A 21,843-nucleotide genomic window follows, 5' to 3' on the forward strand; every position below is an offset into this window, starting at 1 on the left:
TGCTCGAAAATACTAGGTATGATTATGTTTTGTTTTCAAAAGAATTATTTTGTAATTATATAAATACACTATATATGTGTGCGTAAGGAAAGAAATATGCAAATCTCAAAATTATAATTTAAACCAGCAATAGGCTTTATTTCCCTCCCTTCTATTTTAAAAATAGTAATAACTTTTCTGAAATGCGTTATTTCTAGATCAGTCTGTGTCATATGGCTTGCATAACGCTGATGACGTAGCTAATCCAGAACCTGAACTCGCAATTTTGAGAAATGAAAGCTTTCTTTCAATAAGCAATCTAAACCAAATCCCTCTGTTGGTTAGCTTCCATATTCGACTACTGCGCGCTTTAGTTTCTACCTGTTTTCCTGTTAAGACGTTATTTCTCTGTGCTCTCTTCCTAACGCAACAACATAAAAATTGTAAATGTTCCTGAATAGGCACTATTAGAGTGCCAAGTAAATTGTGGCTGCAGATGCCAAATGAAATAAATTTGAATATTTAATTGTACTCGGTTAGCAAGTTTCCTCTTCAGTACGGTAATAATAATAATAGTTTCAATAAGCTAATATTCTGCAAATTCTTGTCTTTGTCAGGTAAAACGACTTGCTTGATTATTGCATTTGACCCCATAATTACGCTGACATTTTTTAAAACACACGTTTGATAAATATTTACATATAACTTATATCTAGATTTTTAATCTAATCAACATTGCATAAATTTTATTTTGTGTGATTTTTTTTTTTTTTTGGTTAACAAGCTATTTGTTTATTCAACCACACAGAGAACGATTAGTCTGAAGCCTAATAAAATAAAGGCAGCATTACTACTCTTAATTTAGCTATTGCACATTATTTCTAACAAAGAAATTTTTTGTCGCATTTTACACAATTTGGTTTTCTCAGTATTTATTCTATACAGTAAATAATAAAGAAATTCACATTTCAGTCTTTATTTTTCGTTCAGTTGATTGCGACAGGGCACGCAAGAGCTGTTTGTTTAACAGAAATGACTTTTCAGATAAATATATTCTCATTCACATTGAGCATAAGAAAAGCTACAAAAACTGCCCATGCAGCTAAGCCGTTTTTCAGGACTTGAATTTGAGTCGATTTCCCGGTGTTCGCAATCGTATTTACTTGCCATTCACTTGTCAAGCAATTTGGGATAATTGCTGAACAACTATTACACGCAGTTTCAGTAATCTGTTTAAAGTCTAAGTAAATAAATAAAAAAAGAATATAACAAACGGTTTTATTATTTGGGGTTGCCTGTTATGATGCATGTTCTATTTCGAGATCATCCGTATTCTTCTAAAAATAGGACAGGATGAACTACTGAAGTATGTTGTAAAAATAATTATTGAAATATAAGTGTATGCTGCATACTATTTGGAATTTGGCGTAGTGGGTACAACCTTTTCTTTAATAAAAGGCTAAAAAGTAATTTTTCCGAAATCTGACAGAGTGAATTCTTAGCTTAACATTTTTTTTATGCAAACTTTACTAACAAATCAGTATCAATCATTTTAATTAAAGTTATTAATTTAACGGTCAATTTTACACTCTTCCAATTCCATGAATAAAGTATGCAAGTGATATTAAATTAAAATGTCATAAAAAAGTATTTCAAGATTTATAGAAGTTCTAGATTATTTTAGCAGCCAATTCGATATAATTTCTCATAAATTTTAGAAAATGCGATTTTATATTTAAAAATTTTTTCAAAGTAATTTTAGAATTTTGATAAGATTTGTGCATTTTTGGAAACAAATTGAACTTAAAACATATTCAGTATTTTCTTGCAAAATGTAAAAATTACTATGTTAGTATTTACTGTTATTAAAAGTATTTAGATAACGAATAATGCACAGTTTATACCTTAGTTTCAATTAAAAAAAGAAAATCTGAAAAGTTTCAGATTTTAAATTACGTCCAAAGGCGTGTTTTTTAACATTTTGTGTGTTGCCTTTCTTTATTAAATATCATGATCTTCGCACTTAAACCATAAAATTCAGTTCAAGAGCAATATCGCAAAAAGAATAAAAATAAATAAAAAATACAAAAAATTAAAAAATAAAAAATATGAAAGGTTTCAGATTTTAAATTACGTCCAAGGGACGTTTTTTTAACGTTTTGTGTGTTACCCTTATTTATTAAATATTGTGTTCTACGTACTCAAATTATAAAATTCAGTTCAACAGAAAAATCGCAAATCAACTTTAAAATGAGCATATCTTTAGACTTTCCGCACAGTCTCGCGCGCTTGAGATAATTTTTTCCCGTACAGATTTGTTATTGCTTCCTTTGAAATCGTTCAGTTTTTTAATCAAAAATTCGTTGAAGTGTTACAAAATCTGATATCGATAATAAAACAAATTTCAAATTCGAATTAGGGCTTCCACATGCCCATATTTTACGGAAGATTACGTTATTCAAATTTTGATAGCTCTTGGTACCGTTGTTTTATCGCAATACGTGAACATACATACATTCATGCAGATTCTTTATTATTTAATTTCTTTAAATATAAGACAAAGCGATAATATATGGTGGCAACGATTTGAAAAGTGATATAGCCTTTTAAAGTTTTCAACGCAAAATGCCAAAACGAAAACAATAGCCCCTCTGGACTAAGCCTCCTGGACTAATAAACATTTATTTCATATTAAAAAACAAATAACATAATTCTGCTTGGATCTTATTCCCTTACATTACCAATCAGGCAAAGAGCTTTTAATACGAAATTATGAAAAAAGAACTGGTTCAAGTAAGCGGACAATAATTGTCAAGATTATTTCGAGTCACAGATTGAAAGTTTCTGTCACACATTCTAAAACTATTATTTACATGAATAAAACTTTCAAACTTGATTATCTTTCTTCGATACGTTTAAGCGTTACTGAGATCTTTTTTAGTTTCAGATAACCGATATATTGTAGAATACATATATTTACTTTGTAGTGTCTCTTCATTACTTCATCTCTTAGTTTCCTGTAAAATAAATAAGACTAAGATTTGTACACTGCCAGAAACACTGAATTGAATGAATTTTAAACTGAACTTTTAAATCAATATTCAAGTCAAAATGCAAAGTGTACGAACAAGAATTTATAAATTTACGTATTGGCTGTTTCACGGGGAAAACTCCTCAAAGATATCTCTAAGCTTAATTGGCCTATATTCACTTTATGTTAGGCAAAACCTTTAAATTTCATGTACTGCATTAATGTCTGTCTGTGTGTGTGTGTGTGTGCCTTTCGTTCGTACTGCGCGTAAGCTAATAAACCCAGGGCTGCGAAATTTGGTGCACAGGGTGCATCTAGGCAAGAGCAAGCGCACCTCGAAGTGATTTTTTCAAAATTCGAATGAGATTTTTTTTTTTTATGTTTTTTGATAAAATCGAATCAAATTGATAATTCTCTCCCATTATATCAGCAACAATGGCACGCAGCCATTGTTACTGATGCAGTTGCTACTCAGATTGATGTCACTGTTGCTACTCAGAAAAATGACGGCGATAATTCTCTGCAGTTTTTAAATTTAATGTTTCTCTAGAATATCGGACATTTGTCGGGAGAAGGCAACGGGAAGTTACTTAATTTATTTATTAGTATAATTAATATTTAAGGGATATTGCTTATTTCATTGTAATTTTTTATATGTAAAACACTTTTATTGCTTTTTTTTTTTTTTTTTTTTTTTTTTTTTTTTTTTTTATAAAGTTGTTCTGCAGAATAAAATTCTGTGCCGTTTTTAAATTTAGTGTTTAGTGCTCCCTTTAGGCATTTTTCCGGTACATTTAAAAGCCAGGCGAAGGCTAGTATATTGTATAAACAATAGTATCTGAAATAATTATATATTTTTCATTAACATATTTACAAAGTTGACGATTCTTTCCATTGTTACACTTACGTGTGGCAATATTAAACATTGTAAGCAAGCACATACTAGAATTGTAGAACAGTATTACTTATAAAGGCACTGTAATTTTGACATCTTTAAATCACAAAAAATATGAAAGTGATTCAAGGTCCCCCCCCCATAATATGTTTATGCTTTCTTTCATATGCTGAACAGCTATACATTGCTCTCTGAAACAAAATCCAGTTTTTAAATTTTCTTCAGAAATATTTTGTTGATTTGCAACATACAATCTCATACCCATCAGCTTGATTATATTTTTAAAGCATCATCGGAAAGATACTCGAAGATTAGACGCCAAACGTAGCAACCTCTCATCAGTTGATTCTGAGGGCAAGAAATAGGCATTTAAGGGACTGTTTTGAGAGAAGATTATTTCGGTATCTCGACGACAACGCTTTGTGACGTCAGCGAGTCACGCAACCGGCGTGGGAGGTTGGGAGCTTCAAAAAAGTAAAAAAACTAAAGAAAAGAAAGGCCCGCTTAGCTTTAAAACTTCTGATTCTTGACGTCGAGAGATCTTGGCACATTACCACAGCTAGTGTCGGAATTCGTTTCAACTTGGCCAGACTTAATGTGATGTTTTTGATGTTTTAATTTACATGTGACTATTTTTTACGAACGTCCGTACCTGCAGCAAACGCTTTACTGACAGCAGAGAGAGAAAATGTTTATGAGCTACTTTTTCAAACCCGTTCGCATTTAGACGGTCTGGAACATCTGCAGATTCTGAAAGCATCTCTGGCTGATCGTCATCAAAGTAAATAACTGCACTCAGTGTTTCAATCTGAATTTTCTGAAGTAAGAAATTTTGGCTTGAAAATGTGCTGAGCAGAAAACCATAGGGAGAATAAATTTACGTTTTATTTTATTTTATTTTATTTTATTTTTATGAAAGGTTAGTGCGAATTTGCTTCGGAGCAAGAAATGTTTCATGAAAAATACCTTTGTTACACTTTCAGTTAAGAATACCGTCAATTAAATAAGAATGCAAAGATAAAATCAGTAAATATAAAAGCAAAAAAGATAAAATTAAATTAAAAACTAATTATAGAGATTTTTAACAGTTTCAGATTATATACATTTATTTTGTATTTTTAGTATTTCACCAAACAACGCTTACCTCTACGTATTGCGGTTATTTTTATAAGTAGTCTAGTTCCCCTGAAAATGATGTCCAACTAATTATCCTATATATCTCATTTATTAACGCTCTAATTTCACCTTTTATGATAATTAGTTTTGTTAAATCCTTTTCGTGCAACTATACCTTTAAAGGGAAAGTTGTTTAGCTAATTTTGGCAAAGTACACGAAGATATCTGTCTACGGTACAAATATTTTCATGAAAACATATAAGCCAAATGACCAATAAGTCATATCATACATACAAAAGAAAAGAAATCTGACATAATTAATATCACCTAATCAACCCTTTGCCGCTATAGGCGCATATATGTGCCAAGCAAAAGCCATCGGTGTGGCCTATGGGCACATATGTGCGTCCGACGCCAGCCATCGGTGTAGACTAATGGATGCAAATGCACGCTCGGTGAAGGCTTTGGCTATTTACTGCTGTCTCATGCGTATGTTCGGAAATTATTTCTATCGTATATGTCCAAAACTAGCAGAAACATCATACCTCATTCGTTGCTTAGCAACGAGTAAAGTGAAATCTCGTTTATTTGGTCAGTCGTTGTGCGACCGTACGAAGCTCTTCAACTTAGAGTAATTAGCAACCAAAGGGTTAATTCACAGGATTGATTAAAAATACATAGTCCCATGCAATTGGCTAAAAGTGTTTTTTGATGAGCACAAATATGTATGGATTATGTATCGCTGAATGATTAATATTCAATAAGAATACATACATATCTCGGAAAGAATTCCACTATTATGATATATGAACTCTTAAGTGTGTTCGTAAGCTTGTAAACAACTAATAACCGAAGGCTCACGAGTAAAAAGTACTTTTTGAAACCTAGATTAAAATTCTCTGGTAATCTCAAAATACATTTTCCTCCACTTTTCTCCGTCACCAGGGCAGCCGGTCTGCTTAGGAAAGATGCTTGTTGATGATTATAACTACTTCTTATGGCCTTAGATCAAAGTCTTTTGCAAGGTAAAAAGAACGAAAGAAATAGAAATTGGAAAGTAACATTTTGGGGACATAATAATAACATAAACAAAACCCTAACACATAAAGCGAGTAACATTTTGGAGGATGAATGAGAGCAATCTGCTTGCTATGAAGTGTTATCTCTGAGTGTAAACCAGTCAATCATTCAAATCAGGAATTCTCCATGTTGCCGAATTTCTATCACAGATACTATATGTACATAAAAACATGTATATACGCTTACTCTTTTAAAAGTACGTAAAGTAGTTTTAAATATGCAGATACGGGCATAACTAATACAAATATACAACTACTGAATTCTATTACAAATACCATAAATAACTGTGATAGAATTTGGTAGCTATACACATGTACAGGTAAGTACGTACAGCTACCGAATGACACTTGAGAGGTTTTAAACCATTTAATCACTAAATCCACTGCGTAACATAAGCGTTCATCTACAACTTACTTGCTTTATATCCGGCCACACACATTCTATATTCCAGAAGATTCAATACTGGAAGGGTTAATCACATTCTCTAAAATTTAATCACAGGTACGACCTTCATCCTGATTTTAGAGAATGACCAAAATATAATGTTAGACTTGGTACTAGTTAAAGTGATCAGACGACCCAGAAGATTGTGTGCTACAGTTTGGAGTTTAAGCATGGCATTCCGCTTCAGGATATGTCCTGAGAAATGTCCTACATTCTCTAAATATTCCCAAATCGCTGCTCCTTACGGCCAGGAGTCGAGAAGATATTCCTGGGATCAGGAACGAATTCATTAAGAATGTAATCGTGCAACTCAGGTATATGTTTCGAGATGATGACGAGATCCCCAAAAACATTTATTCGTGACAGAATGTACGGACGTTTGGTTTGATTATTTGATTGTGGCAAACCACGCAAGGACTATATGCTCAAGGATGTCTTCGTTGAGGCTTTATGAGGTAGAGACTTTATGATGCACTATATTATTTTTACTAACAGTTATTTTCATTTATTAGCCTTTTCTATCTTTCTTATTTCTCTTGCATTTCCTCATCAGGATGCAAATTAGGTGAACGAGAGAGTATTTAAACTGAAGTTGCGCAAGGGCTAGTCAGAGCGGGTTTCGCTGTTGAGAGTGTACGTTGTTAATTCTACCAGGTGTTCAACTTCAAATCTCAGCTTCGCATTCTTTTCGCCGAAGTTAGTATCTTGAAGTTAGTATTCTGTAAGTTTCTGAGTCAACCTGCTAGGTTAAATCGCATTGTGTAGTCTTGTACTACTATTTACTTTTAAATTTAGTTTATTGAGTTATCTTTTAAATCCCTCACCACAAATGGTTGGTGACTGTGTAAGTACGTTTAAGTCCATGCCGTCTGTAAACCACTGTGATCAATGAAAGGTTCTTTTAACCCCTCCCCCTTGTGGTATTCATATTCCAATCTTTGCGAGAAGTCGCAATTCAGACTTTCAAGTAGATCTAGTTACAGTGTATTTCAGCAGAGAATACTAGATCCTACAGCTTTATGTGTAATGATTCACATTAACATGGAAACGCTCGTACTGTCATCCCGTTCTCCTGATATTGAATCCATGTCAAACTACCAGTATTCAGTGGCTTCATCGCTCTGTCGCTGGAGGACTATTTTTTGAACTTTTAATTCTAACTACTTTCGGTATTTGAAAATGAAAAATAAATAATGAAATTAAATCGTCTGAGGAATTTTAAACGAATCACTTTTTGAAATATGCGGTGGGAAGCTTAACTTCCTAAAGCAAATATTTTTGCGAAGAATAATTATCCGATGACAAATTATTCAACGAAAATTGTATTTAACAAAATCTGGAATAATCGGAAAATAAAATAATTTTTAAAAGTATATAACTGGAATGGAGTATATATATATATAATATAAAACTGAAATGGAGTCAAATTAAGAAAGATTTTTACAATTATCAGGAAAAACTTTTAAATCTCTAACACTAATAAGTGAACTCCATTTACTGGTAACATCTAAGCAGCATAGCAACTACTTCGATAATAAATGCGATGTATAGACATCACCTCTAGAAATGCACAATATTTCTGTGCACATAAAGATATAGTATTGATTGTATTTTTCTACCATGATAAAGGATATTCTCTCAAATTAATGTCCTAGATTTCGGGCTGAGGTGGGGGTCAGAAAAGCTACAATACGTCCAGATATACACTGTCAATGACTGTAAGACAAATCCCACCATTAAAATTCGGATATTCTGTGTTGCGAAATATTCTCTTAAAGTCCAATTTGTCTAATTAATAGAAATAAAATATAAGTGAAAAGTATTTAATTTAATAAAAATGTGTAAGACATTTTGTGACAAATTAACTAACTTCTTAATTAGTTCTCTGTCGTTATTAATGATAAGCTGTGATTGATTATCTCTGATTATTTTGTTACAGGTTAGTGAACTTAGTTCATAACTCGTCACAGTCCATTATCTTTTAATTTGCTCCTTCATTTTGCTGAAAGTGAATTAACAGGGGGATGTCAGGGGGACTACGTCATGTCATGGTTTGCATGTCAGGAGGACTGTGTCAAAAATTGATTTTTTTTTTTTTTTTTTTTTTTTTTTTTTTTGTATTTTTTCATGTACCTCATGATAAACAATTAGGGCTTTCACTTCAGTTACCTTAGTATAAGGGTTTAAATGACATTCCTTTATGTCGTTTGTCGATTGCAGGTACTAATATTAAGTAGATTTTACCAATTACTTTGCTAATTTTACACTTGCTAAATTTAGGTATTTTACTAAACTTATACTAAGTTTATTCATTGTCTTTAATACTCTTATGATAGATTCTAAATATCGGATATGACAGTGGATTTTTAACACAGTATTATATTAGCTAGTCGCGAATAGTTACGTTTTAGTTATCAAGGTTAAGGTTTTCTTGTAAAGAACAGAAAAGCTAACTTTTGAATGTTTGATTTATGATACCTATGAACACTAAATTTTGTTTCAAACTGTATGACATATAATGCTCTGAAATTTCAAAAAGAAAACAGCGCCTTCTGAAGTGAATTCTATTAGCAGTAGTGAAAACGTGCAGCAAGCCAGACCTCCGGAAGGCATTTCTCATTATTGAGTCCCGTAACCATAAAAGTATCCACAAACGCTAAAAATATACCCGAGATAATTCATCATTTTCTTGAAAAGTGTGTAAGGAAACATATTCGAAGAAACCCCAGAATAGAAATAACTCATGTAGCAAAATCTGTTGAAATTTAAGCTTTTGAGAATTAAAAAAAAAAAAAAATAGAAATTTCCGACAGCATACTAAATGAAATGCCAAATGAATAGTTATATAAGTATCTCGGAAGTCTCTCTGTTCTTCTGAGATTTTGTATCTGAGAAATCTCCAGAAGTTTAATAAATAAAATGCGTAAAAGCTCTCTGTTTGGGAATTTTTAAAAATTAATTTAAAACATTTCAAATAATTTCTTGAAATTCTTGACGAAAAAATTAATAAAAGTAACTATTAAATACTCTTGACTGATTTTCCTTTCAAACTATTTGTATCCAAGGCCGTGCATAAATTTTCTTCGTGTTTACAGGTCCAAAAGCAAGAAGTCTATACTGGAACTCGATATTTTTACATATGATCGATTTTCTCCAGAATAGAAAGGTAGTTTAAGAAATTAAGTATGAACATTAGTTCATATGTATGTATATAACAAAATGTACCATACAACAGACATGATACAACATATATAGTGGTAGGTAAAGTTTATTGGCATAGGAAGGTGTAAAATAGAAGTTGCAAGATCGAATAAAAAAACTAAGCTAATAGGTGGTGCGGTCCTCTCTAACAGTGATATACAAGTAGCTGTCAGCCTCTAATAGTGATACGGCTCTAACAATGATACAGCTGTCAGCCTCTAATAGTGATACAGCAATCAGCCTCTAATAATGACATGGCATCTAATAGTGATACAGCTCTGATAGTGATATAGCTCTGATATTGATACACATGCCAACGTGACTTCGAACTAGGAATGGAACAATTTATGATCATTGTGGCAATCGGTCTCACTCCCTGTATCAACATTGGTTTCAGACACTGGAGGATTCTGAGAAGGACGTCCAGACATGCTATGTAGGGTTAGAAGGTCTCTCTGATTAGTCCATTCGACTAATCAATCGTCCTAAAAATTCCAAATCCTAGTCCTAAAACTTCATCCACTAACATAGCTCTATGTATACAAGTGTAGTCGTGAAGTTGTTCATAAAAATGAACTGAGATCCAAATGCATCCCTGAAGAGGTTGAACATAGGGTTCTAAGATCCCGTCCATTTTTACTGTTGTTTTCGCCCTACTCACATTTGCATATAAGAGAGACCATTTAGTATGATGCAGAGAATATCGATTTCGAACCAAACTCGTAGACGACCGTTTTCTCAACAAATGAATCGGGATTCAGTTTAACCACCGATTCTTGACTCAGAAAAACCTTCCTCCAGAAACATAGAGACCCACTACCTATCCTCCAACAGGCGAGAAAAGAGCCAGTGGAGTTTGATGGCATCGTTAGATATGCTGGATGAGCTCACAGGTCTCAAGTATGACAAAGGCACTGCAGCAGCTGCTAGGTAGAGGGAAAATATCATAGATACCTATGTTTGCCTTTTTAGAGGTTCAGTTGCTTTTCAGTAAATTTTCACGTACAGCGACGTTAATCCATATAGAACTAATCTGGTGAATAGTTTTCCGTAAAGGGAGAATACTAACCAGATAGATTGCCCAGTCAAGTTCTGAAGTCATTAGGTTTTTCTTTTTAAAGCAAGAGAGATGAAAAATGTGCAATGCCCTCACCGGGACTCGAACCTGGTCCTCTCGAATAACTGCCGAATCACCGTTACACCACGAAGGCATGCTGGAAGGAAGGATAAAATACCGAATGTGCTCCCCCTTTCAAAAGGTGATTGGGAAATAGAGGGCCCAGTTGCCAAATCCTGGTGGTGATGAATTATGGTCCACCACCATTTTTTTTTTATTTTGGGCGCCACTGTAGAGTCATTAGGTTTTTTTATGTCAGGAAACTGGAGAAATATGCAATACTCTCACCGGGACTCGAACATGGACCTCTCGAATATACGCCGAGTGTGCTACCGTTACACTGCAAAAGCATGCTGGAAGGAACAGCTTAAAGGAAGCTGCTTTTATTTTGAAAATTAAGCCACTATTAGATGGATATTACTGCTCATCAAAGTATGTGTGTTAATTAGAAACTGTTTTTTTTTAATTTGAACAAAAGCCTCCTAGATATTGATTACAGTAAGTTATCAAACCCTACATAAATTAAAACTAAACCTGAAGAATAAAAAGTTTCTTAAGTGTTCCATTATGAATTATGTCTTGCTGATGAATTCCATAATACTAATTTGTGAAACGCATTCAACATAATTGTTTATTCTTTGGCTCTCAGAGTTGACTAAATTAAAACTATCGTATTTGCAATCATAAAAATTCCCATTTAGGCAGTTAATATTGTCATTTAAAGTATTGTCAATTTTTCACTACAAAAATTTTATGAAGCATAAAAAAAGATACTTGATTTTGTTGGATAACTTTTTACTAGATAAATTTGCCATTTAAAAGCATTAAATACCTGCCACTTGTTGGTTGAAATGTAAAATTCCGTGTAAACTGTCAAATATTGTTCGTAGACAACGCAATAAACACTTCTTTCAAAATATCGGATTTGCTGCACATCGCTCAAGTTTTAATCGATTGTTAATAAATTAAGAGCAGTTATATATGCAGGCACGGTTCTAGCATTTTCAGCAACCTAAGCGATCAATGTAATTGACGCCCTGCATTAATTACACATTTTATTAATTCTAAGCTAAGAATGCTTTAATTTTGTGGTTTCTTTATGCGAACAACTTAGCTGGAAATCTAGGCGGGCGCCTATGTTATCTACGCTTGAATCCGATCCTGATCATACACTTAATTAGAAAAGAATACCACTGCGTAACAGAACGTCGGACAAGGTGCAGACCACTTTTAGTGCTGCCATCTTGAGGCAATTTATAAAAACAATAATTTAATCAAATTTCAGAGAGCGCGCAAACCACTTTTTTTAATTGGTTTCCAACTTACGGTATACAAAATTTGTAATGAGTTATTAAGTAGATCATAAAAGCAATAATTTTCAATACAGTCCTATTCAAGAATTCTTCTTAATGTCAAACAGCTAAAAAATGTAATATGTTTCATGACTATGCGCCTACAACCGATAATGCACAGTGACCTCAAACGAATTATTAAAAATATTTGTCTCCCTATACAGTTTTCAGTTATTTTTAATGAATCTCATAACTACTGCCTATGGATCATATATAATGCAGATATGCTAGAAATATGAGATTTGTGAGTAACACATTACATTTATCGGCTGAATGAAAACAGTAAAGTTCCTCAGAAATCCGATTCTGGAAGAAAGTGTTCAAAGATAATTAAAAAATAGTACAAGAAGTAGTGTTAGGTTTTTCAAATTAATAAAACTACTTACAGAAGTAGCCAATATGGGTGCACTAATGCTGTACGAAGATTATTCTATGTCAGGTTTCTTGCAGCAGTGATAAAAAATTGAATAATCTTCATACCTTCAATTTTTATTGAATATAAAAGTTTAAAAAGAAAATCTGTATCGACATAACAACAAATTTGAGTGATAAGTTGGCAGTAATAAGTTTCCAACAAGTTCACAAGTTTAATATTTAATAACAAATGTGCCATAAAGAATGTTTGTCAATTTATTTACTTTCTGATTAGCAAAACTCTCAGTCATAATATTAATTCGTGTTCATTCAAAGAGATACTTATAAGTTTTATTACAAATTTAATAGTTGATAAACTATTTATAGTAAATATTAAATAATTAAAAATATATTTTTCAATTATTAATAATTTTAACTATTCAATATTCTTATCGTCTGCATTAGCGAATAAAACATGAGATACTGTACAGTTTGCTGTCCCTTCAGTAAAACTGCACCCTATGTTTCGTTTCGTCACTGTTAAGTCTGATATACTGGTTCCTAAACATCTGAAATACATTAATTAAAAACTGTAACCCTCAATAAAACGTAATAAAAATATACACTAATTGCTTTAATTTCTCGTGCTGTTAAATGTAATCAAATAAAAGAGATTCCTTTGTTACAAAATATTTCGTCTTCCAAGGTTTCTTCCGCAACATTATTTTCAGTTGCTATTTTACGGACAAAAGGCATATACTTGCGGAGCGCATTTTTCGTTGTTGGAGTTGTTTTATTTTCTAAAGGGAAAAAAGCATACTAGAAACGATATTATTAGTATTATTTATTATTATTTTCATTATTATTTACGTGTTCCGCCCTAAGGCACTACACGGAAGGGAGGGATGCCTCCGTGGAGGACTTTCTAAAGGAAACTGGTTCGTATTAAAACGTTACACATGGGGAAGAAAAGATATGTATCCAAAAATTGAGACCTCTGGTTTATCAGCCAGCCTTGCGTGTTTTGGTGAGTATTATGGTGAGTATAAATATTACTAGAAAATTTATTTGCAACGCTGTGCTCAGAGATTATTTTGTTTGCTTTAAAATCCCATTTCAATCAATCTTCTTCAACAGCTTCTTCTGGTATAATACATGGCTTTCTACTGAACTTTTTCATTCATATTAGACTTGAAATACATTCCTGGCATACTGCGTTGCAAGACAGTAGCTTACATTTGCTTGATAAATTTTTCATTCCCTTCAATTTAAGCAAGATTTAGGTGTATATTAACTATAAAAATCAGATGTGTACACCACATGACTTCCTTCTTCGGAATATTAAATTATACGCACTGTTTCTTGCATTTCATTTAAACTTATTGGATTGAAAAAATCTACTTCGCCGACAGCGCATAAACCACATTAGAATAAATGCATTCTTTAAAATTCACCATAGCAATACTATATAATACTATACCAACAATACTATACCACCATACAATACTATACCAACAAATACTGGCGCTAGGTTCACTTAATAGTATTATATTTCGTTCATATTATAACTCAGAATGCACAAAATTTATATCTTTTAAAGATTTTTCTAATCGTTGCCACATGTTCTATTCAAATACTATAATAAAGCTAGAACGATGTATAAAAGAAATTAAGCAAACAAAAATGAAACAGTTTTTCACAGACGATTGAGTATTTCTCATTCCATTAATTCAGTTCTCCCTTCGCGACAAGGCAAAAATACATAAAAACTCAAAATATCTGTATTAAAAATTACGAAGTCAATCTTAAACACTTATTTCCTCGAAAAAATTCCAGAAAGAATTAAGCATGATTTAATTGGCAATAATAAATGAAGACGTTATCTTTGTTGTTGCGAAGCTAAGTTTCTCTAGATTGGCAACAAATCCACTATTCTACTATTTCAAATGTAAACAAGCAATGGCCGCCATCAACAAAAGTATTAGGCTTAGCGGCGCTTAAACAACTTTAAAATTGTTGATAATTCTAAAAATATTGCATACAGATTTATTAAAAGCATAAAACCCTTAACCGGAAGATAAGAACAACATAATTCAATCATTTTTAAAGCAAAAAATGTACAAACATACAAAAGTAAAGAAACTGAGATCACTGAGCCGGGTAATATATATATATAAATATATATAAATATATTTATATATATATGGATAATATATATAAATAATATATATAAATAATTATAATAATATAAATATATTTATATATATATATATGGATATAATATTATAATAATAATATTATATCCATATATATATATAATATATATATAAATATATTTATATATATATGGATGGAGTGGATACATATATAAATATATTTATATACGTTTGGCGCGGCCGATTGCAGCCAAAATACGAGGTGCACATCTACATGTTATAGCAGTCCTATATACAAAATTTCAACGCTCGGAGGATATTCGTTTTTGAGTTTTGCGAGATACGTACATACATACGTTCGTACAGACGCCACGAAACATTCTCTTTAGAATTCATTTTAAAGCAGTTTTATAATTTTGTTTTTGGAAGAAAAGAGTCTTTTATTCTGGTCTTACGTACAGATACCATGCAAAAACATCGTTAAATTGCATTCGATAGCGGTCAAAATGGATATTTTCGTTGAAATATGCTGCCTGAAACTTTTCGCGATTACAATACTTCCTTTTTACTTCGTACAAGGAAGTAAAAAGTCCTACTGGAAAAATGAAAAATTGAAAGCTATATATTAAGTATTAATTTATTATTTAAATTGAAGTCTCGAAAAATTCTTTCTTCTCCAAAACTAATCAACATCCCAATAAAATTAACTCATTTTCTGACCTATTAGTGGGTGAATGATTCCCCCCTCCTTCATAAACACTCGTAATTCCACTCCACTTTGAGCGTTTAAGAACGACTAATAACAAAGGAAGTCGCCCAGTCGGTATAGTGGTCAGGGAAGCTAACTGCGGTGCCAAAGGGCCTGGGTTCGAATCCCGGAGAAGGCATGATTGTAACTGTCCGTCCCTTCATAGGAAAGGCGATGGGGCCCACCTATTAGGTGCCTCCATAATAAAGAGACCACCACATCCAGCCTTGTATAGATTAATGGACTGGGTTACATTTGTAATTGTTCACAATCTGCCATTGGGGAAAAAATAACGAAAGATCAATAACCCCAATAAAACATGGATGTTTTACTGATATGTAACATGATTTAAGCCATTGACATTTAAAGAATTTTCTACTGAAGCATCTCTATCTTTAGGCAATATGCTCTGGTACACTTTGCCATATTCAACTAAACAAATAGAAATTATTCTAGGATAACTTTTGGTATTCTTAAACGTGAACACTTAAGCTCTAAAAAGGACTGATAGGGACTTATAGTAGGAAAGGAGAGTAAGGTCATCTTCCTAAGAAAAGGAATGAGCTCCGGCAAGAGTTAAAATATCAGGTGGTTACCTACAGTAACCACCTTTTCTACTGAATGCCGGTGGTTACCTTCAGTAACCACCTTTTCTACTGAACGTCGTACTCACTCGTGTGAGTGGTTTTCAAGACTGACCGTTTCTGTAGTTCCCTTGTCCCACTAGATGACAATCAAGAAACACAAGCCAGTAGTTGATGCAGCAATTCATCTTCAAGAAAATAAGTATCAGCCATCGAAGACAACATCACGACGATGTGCACTCTGCAGCACCAAGAAAAAATCTGTAAGTACAGTGCGGAAATGCAGCACATGCAAAGTTGCCCTCTGCTTGAAAAAGAAAACCTATTTCGATGAGTACTATAGAAACTGATTTATAGGGATGTGTTCTGTGGACGGTGGTAACTGATACTAACCACCAGAAGTGGTCATTCTTTTTCACGCGTCTTGGGACAAAATAGGTGTAATTGTCGCAAACAATTTCATTGTAACACCTGATACAGTAAATAAAACAAGAGTTTTGCTGAAAACGTTAATTGCTTTTCCCTGCCTCTCAAAGAATTAAGGGAAACTGCTCGTAATCCCACTGAACTTGCGAAAACTCGAAAGCTTCCATGCATGCATTCTTTTAAGTTTGAACCAGAGTTGAACCACAGTGTTCAAGGTCTTACCGATCTACTGCTGGTGGGTTTAAAATAAAATAAATAATAATAAATTTAAAATAGATCCGTATTAATAATTAACACAAATATTAGTACATTTAAATACTTTTTTGTTGTGTTTAATAAAATAACACAACTTGAAATACGATTTGTAGTAACAAAATATTTTTTGTTTATAATTTAGCAAGCTTTTCTTCTGCAATCATATTTAAAAATGATATTTGCTTCATTTCGTAATTTTCTATGTTTTCATTTGTTTTAAACCCCATCAGCGGCCGAGCGGTAAAGTCGCTGAACACTAGTAGTTCGGTCCGAGGTTCGAATCCCGCGAAAGGGCTGGCTGCATGGGCATTTTCGGGGTTTTCCCCATGTGTAACGTGTATAAGAGCCAGCTTTCCTTAGAAAGTCCTCCAAGAAGGCATCCCTTCCCTTAGGCAGATAGCCCTAGTGTGCTTTGCCGCAATCTCAATGAACCAAACAATCATTTGTTTTAAGTAAATATTTTAGAGAGTCTAATTATAACTCATAATTTGCAAAGCTTTCTATATTTTTAAGACATAATGAAACGTTTCACTGAAAGCTTTATAACATTTTATAAGTATTTAGTTTTACACTTAAGCAATCTCTATGGTACTATAAAATGATCCATTAAAAATTTTACGTATTATTGTAAAGCAATAATATTTTTCACTGTATAATGGTACAGGAAATGAACTACGTTCATTCTGAAATTAGCATAATGTGATGAAAAGTAGCAGCCTAATTTCTTTAATATCTTAACATTACAAAATGCTTCTATTTTATCTAAATATCAAGTTCTTTGATTTAATTATTTTACTTTATAAATCATTCTTATATTATATACATTATTAAAATAAACAATATATATTATCTATTAATTTTGAACTACCGTATTGTTAAACAATCGTAATGGACTGCCTGCTAACTAGAAGAAGCATAAAATAAGTTGAAATAGAACTTTCTGCTAACTAGAAGAAGCACAAAATAAGTTTTATTAACATTTCGACCAAACGGTTACACAAACAAAATTTAAATAAGAACAAAATTTTCCGCCAGATTCAGGGCAAGCAAACAACGCGTTCAATTTAAATCAAATGCGGAGTACAAAATTAACTCTCAGAACGCGAGATTTGTAAATAACGTGTTTATCTCGAATATACGCGGAGAACGTTCTTATTGCGACAGCAGACACTGGTATTTCAGCTACGATTAGTTTTGCAGAAAAAGAAAGTGTTTTTTAATGCTTTTGCGGATTTTTGTACCCGCGGTTAGAGGTTAATATACCTAGCCTTAACCGTGGCCAAAAGTAAGGCCTCTCGAAGAAATCGTTGCTAGCAGGAAATTTGTGCCGGCAAGCTGATTTTCGAAAGCATTCAACTTAAAGTACATTGTTAGTCAACCTACACTAACAAATGATCTTGATCCCGTGAAATACTTAGCAACCAGAAGCTTGTTTAACCCTTTGCAGCACAGTGTGTCCGGTCCGGACACACCTAAACATTTCCTTCTGTACGAACAGAAAAATTGAATGAAAAGGGATTTATAAGTTACTATAGGTTAGTCTGAACCTTCTTTATTTATAGTAGATGGCAGCTGAACACAAACCAGTCCATATATTTTAGCCATGTTTAGTTTTTTAAGACCCTCATTTTTCAAAGAAATCTTCCAGATTTTTTAGGGTATAAAAGGAATTGTTTGAAAAGAAATTTCTATGTTATTTTTTGGCTGTATGCTAATCTCCTTATTCTATATTAGTTTCAAATAATTACCTTGAAATCTTGCCTAAAATCAAACGGCGAACCCTATGTGTGCCCAGACAGGGCTCACCGATCATCTAGGACAACTGAGAGTGTATATTCTTTGTTTCTCCGCATCTCATCGGTCAGTTCACTGACAACAATGCTCGTTTCAGCACTCTTTTTGAAGCTCTATTCAGTCAGTGTGCCACTTTGGGCACACCCAGAGAATTAAAACGATAAGTGCTATATTCACAAAATTTTACTTGTGTACTCCTTTAGGCCTAACTAGACTGCTTACCTTTTTTTTTTTTTTTTTTTAATCAAAACTCCGACTTTAAAAGGTAGGGTGCCGGAAAGTATAAATTAATTTTAAGCTGGTGGATGTTGAATAAAAATTACAGAAAAGCCAAATAATAAGATAATTGGGTTAATTAAATTAAACCTTTATATGCAAAACAAAATATTTTACCAAAGAAAGCAAATTCTAAGCAAAAGCGATATTTATTGAATTAATTAAAAACTTTTGCCATTCAGTTTGCTTTGAGTATAAAAACATTAGTTCGAAGCAGCAGGTTTTGCGCCGAAACAAGCGTTAGGTTTTTTTAAGATGGAGAAATGATAGCCGTAAATTTATTATTCAACGCAATTCGCTTAGTATAGATGAACATCCAATATGTATTCAACTGCTTTTCCATTTTTAGTACAGATGTTAAGAATGGTGTTTTGGTGAATTAATTCCATTCCGATGACAATCAAGACCGCTTGAAAAGTTGGTTACTTTAAATGTAAGACTAGGTAAAGGGGTTCTCAGAAATATAAAATGTTTCCTTGCTTATTTCTAGATTTTGTATATCTAAAAATGTTATGCAATCCTTTACGTCTGTTTCCCTCATCAGTATATTTATACAAACGTTCCTCAACCAAATGTTTACATCCTGATTTTAAAGTTGAAAACATCATAAATCAGAAACAGTCTTATACATCTGACTTCTGTTCATTATAACTTATCCTAGCACTCCTTAAATGTGCTAAGTGAATTACATTAAATCCTTGGTGTACTAAAGATTTTACACAGAGCCTTCTTTATTGTAATTTTAATTTACTTTAAGAAATTCTTTAAATGCAAAAAGAGATGTAAAGTATGCTATACGTATGATACACTATTATAAGCCTAGATTAAAGAATATCTGAAGTAATAAATTTAAATTGATTGTTGGTTAGGTTAGGTTATTTTAATTACGGCAAAGCCTCGAGGGCTGTCTGCCTAAGGGGAGGGATGCCTTCGTGGAGGACTTTCTAAGGGAAACTGGCTCGTATACACGTTATACATGGGGAAAACCACGAAAACACCCATGCAGGCAGCCCGTTCGCGGGATTCGAACCTCGGACCGAACTACCAGTGTTCAGCGACTTTACCGCTCGGCCGCTGATGGGCCAAATTGATTGTTGAGAGATGGGGGTTGCTGTAGTAAATAAGATCATCAATTTCATGGTCTTATGATAAGACTTCGAGATACCTGATACTCGCTGTGTGATTTAACAAGTATAGTGTGCTTCAGGAAAATCTTAGATTTTGATTACACAATTTTTCTCTTCTTTTCGTTATACCTGCATTTTTCTATAATCTGCAGAAGCATATCTCTTGTCTGTATCTCTTGTCAAAGTTTTTGCACATTCTAAATATCATATGTAGCATATGTTGATGCCAATAAAATAGTTACAATAAAAAATCCGAAATATGGTTTTTACCCAGAATGGGCAGCGATTTCATACTATAGTATCGTGAATAGTGCGTTCCTTCCTTTTGATGAAATTTTTTAATTGTTTTAATATGACAAATGTAAGAAAGTTAAATATTTGTTATTATATGTATATAATAACAAATATTGCTCTCCGTCATTATATATACATATATTAATTATATACGCATGTGTGTGCACGCGCGCGTAAGGATTGAGATGGAGAACTAGATAATTTGTCATGGTGGATTTTGTAGACGGAGATGGCTCTGAGAGAGCGTAACTACGTAGTTTCAGTCAAATGCAGCCGTCATGACGATTTAGCGTTCTGAATAAAACAATTCTTTAGAAATACGTTCTTATTATAAATCACACGTCATAACAGTCGCAGTCTACACTCATTTTTCATTACCTTCGTAACTTTTCTACATCTTATGACAAATACGATGGTTGAAAAGAAGGGATAAGCGTCGACAGCTGAACAGAAAACAAGAAAAACAGAAATGGTTGAGGCATTAAAAGAAAGTCTGATAGAGAAATAAGAAGTTCGGAGTTCTCAAAAATGGTTTCGGTTTGCATTTTCGTGATGGGACAAAGTGTTTATATTAGTACCTGCATTAACAGAGTCATGCAAGATCATATAACATGGATTAATTTACAAGTCATTACAAGTTTAGAAAAGTTTATTATAAGCAGTTACTATTTTTAACACAGAAAGAGAGAAAATTCCAATTAAAATGGAGAAGGACTACTGCAAATTAAAGAAGTTTGCTTTCTCTCTCTCTCTCCTGTTATATATATATATATAAGCAAGAGTTTAGAAAATGAGGATAATAACTGCAAGAAAATATTTTCCGCTCCACAACTTATTCTTCGATTTCACGAAATTATTCTAGATATATCTAATAAGAAATTTTATTACAAATATAATTAACAAGCGTATATTTGTATAATGCTTTACCATTAAAATACATTGAATTCACTCCAGCCAACTGTATACCTAAGACCATCACTTCTGAGAACATAATTAATGGTATTAAACGTCACCAATAATCATATTATCTAAAAGGATCGTTTCACAGGAGATTAAAATCACCTGGAATCGTGAGTACTAGTCTTAAAGAGATAACGGTATAACTCCTAAACGTGTAAGAAAAGATCCTTTGAAAATAGGATAAAGATTAAATAATCGCCAACTTTGACAGCATGGTATGACAGCAGACTTAAATGACAGACGCAGCTTAATAAAAAGTCAAATCTCTTCTCAGACTTACCCATCAGATTCCCGTCCAATAATGGTGACTTTAATGTGCATCATTTTGGGGATCTCTCCGGCCAGTCCAGGCGGGAGATATGCGGCCGACAGAGGTTAATTATAGATGAACCTCTGGAGATTCTGGCTGTGCATTTATTGTTGTTCACCTTGTCCCTGTTTTGCTTGCGAGTTGGATAACTGATGGATACGCAGGGAAAAAAGGAGTCTTTCGAAACCTGGCAACGGCATGTGGAATGCGGGAAATCAACAAGTTCGCTCTTGGATCGCTTCCGATTCGCTTTCCGCACCTGCGCAGCGCGATTTGCACGTTCGTGAGAGCAGAATGTGCTCGTTTTATAAGAAAATGAGTCAGCTCAAGGAATATCCAATAGA

General features: G+C 33.1%; 1 protein-coding gene across 1 annotated transcript in view; it reads right to left on the minus strand.

The window, feature by feature from the left end:
* Window positions 1–21,620, minus strand: part of LOC118194913 (uncharacterized) — a 98,985-nt gene extending 77,365 nt beyond the window's left edge. Inside the window, exon 1 of the mRNA XM_085819405.1 lies at window positions 21,470–21,620. Within this exon, the coding sequence (XP_085675531.1) occupies window positions 21,470–21,513 (44 nt within the window). The 5' untranslated portion in view covers window positions 21,514–21,620. The remainder of the gene's footprint in view (window positions 1–21,469) is intronic.
* Window positions 21,621–21,843: the final 223 nt, after the last annotated feature.

Source organism: Stegodyphus dumicola, chromosome 6, assembly GCF_044657685.1.
Source record: "Stegodyphus dumicola isolate Sdum_Otavi_A_Nest chromosome 6, ASM4465768v1".
Classification (NCBI taxonomy): Eukaryota; Metazoa; Arthropoda; class Arachnida; order Araneae; family Eresidae; genus Stegodyphus; species Stegodyphus dumicola.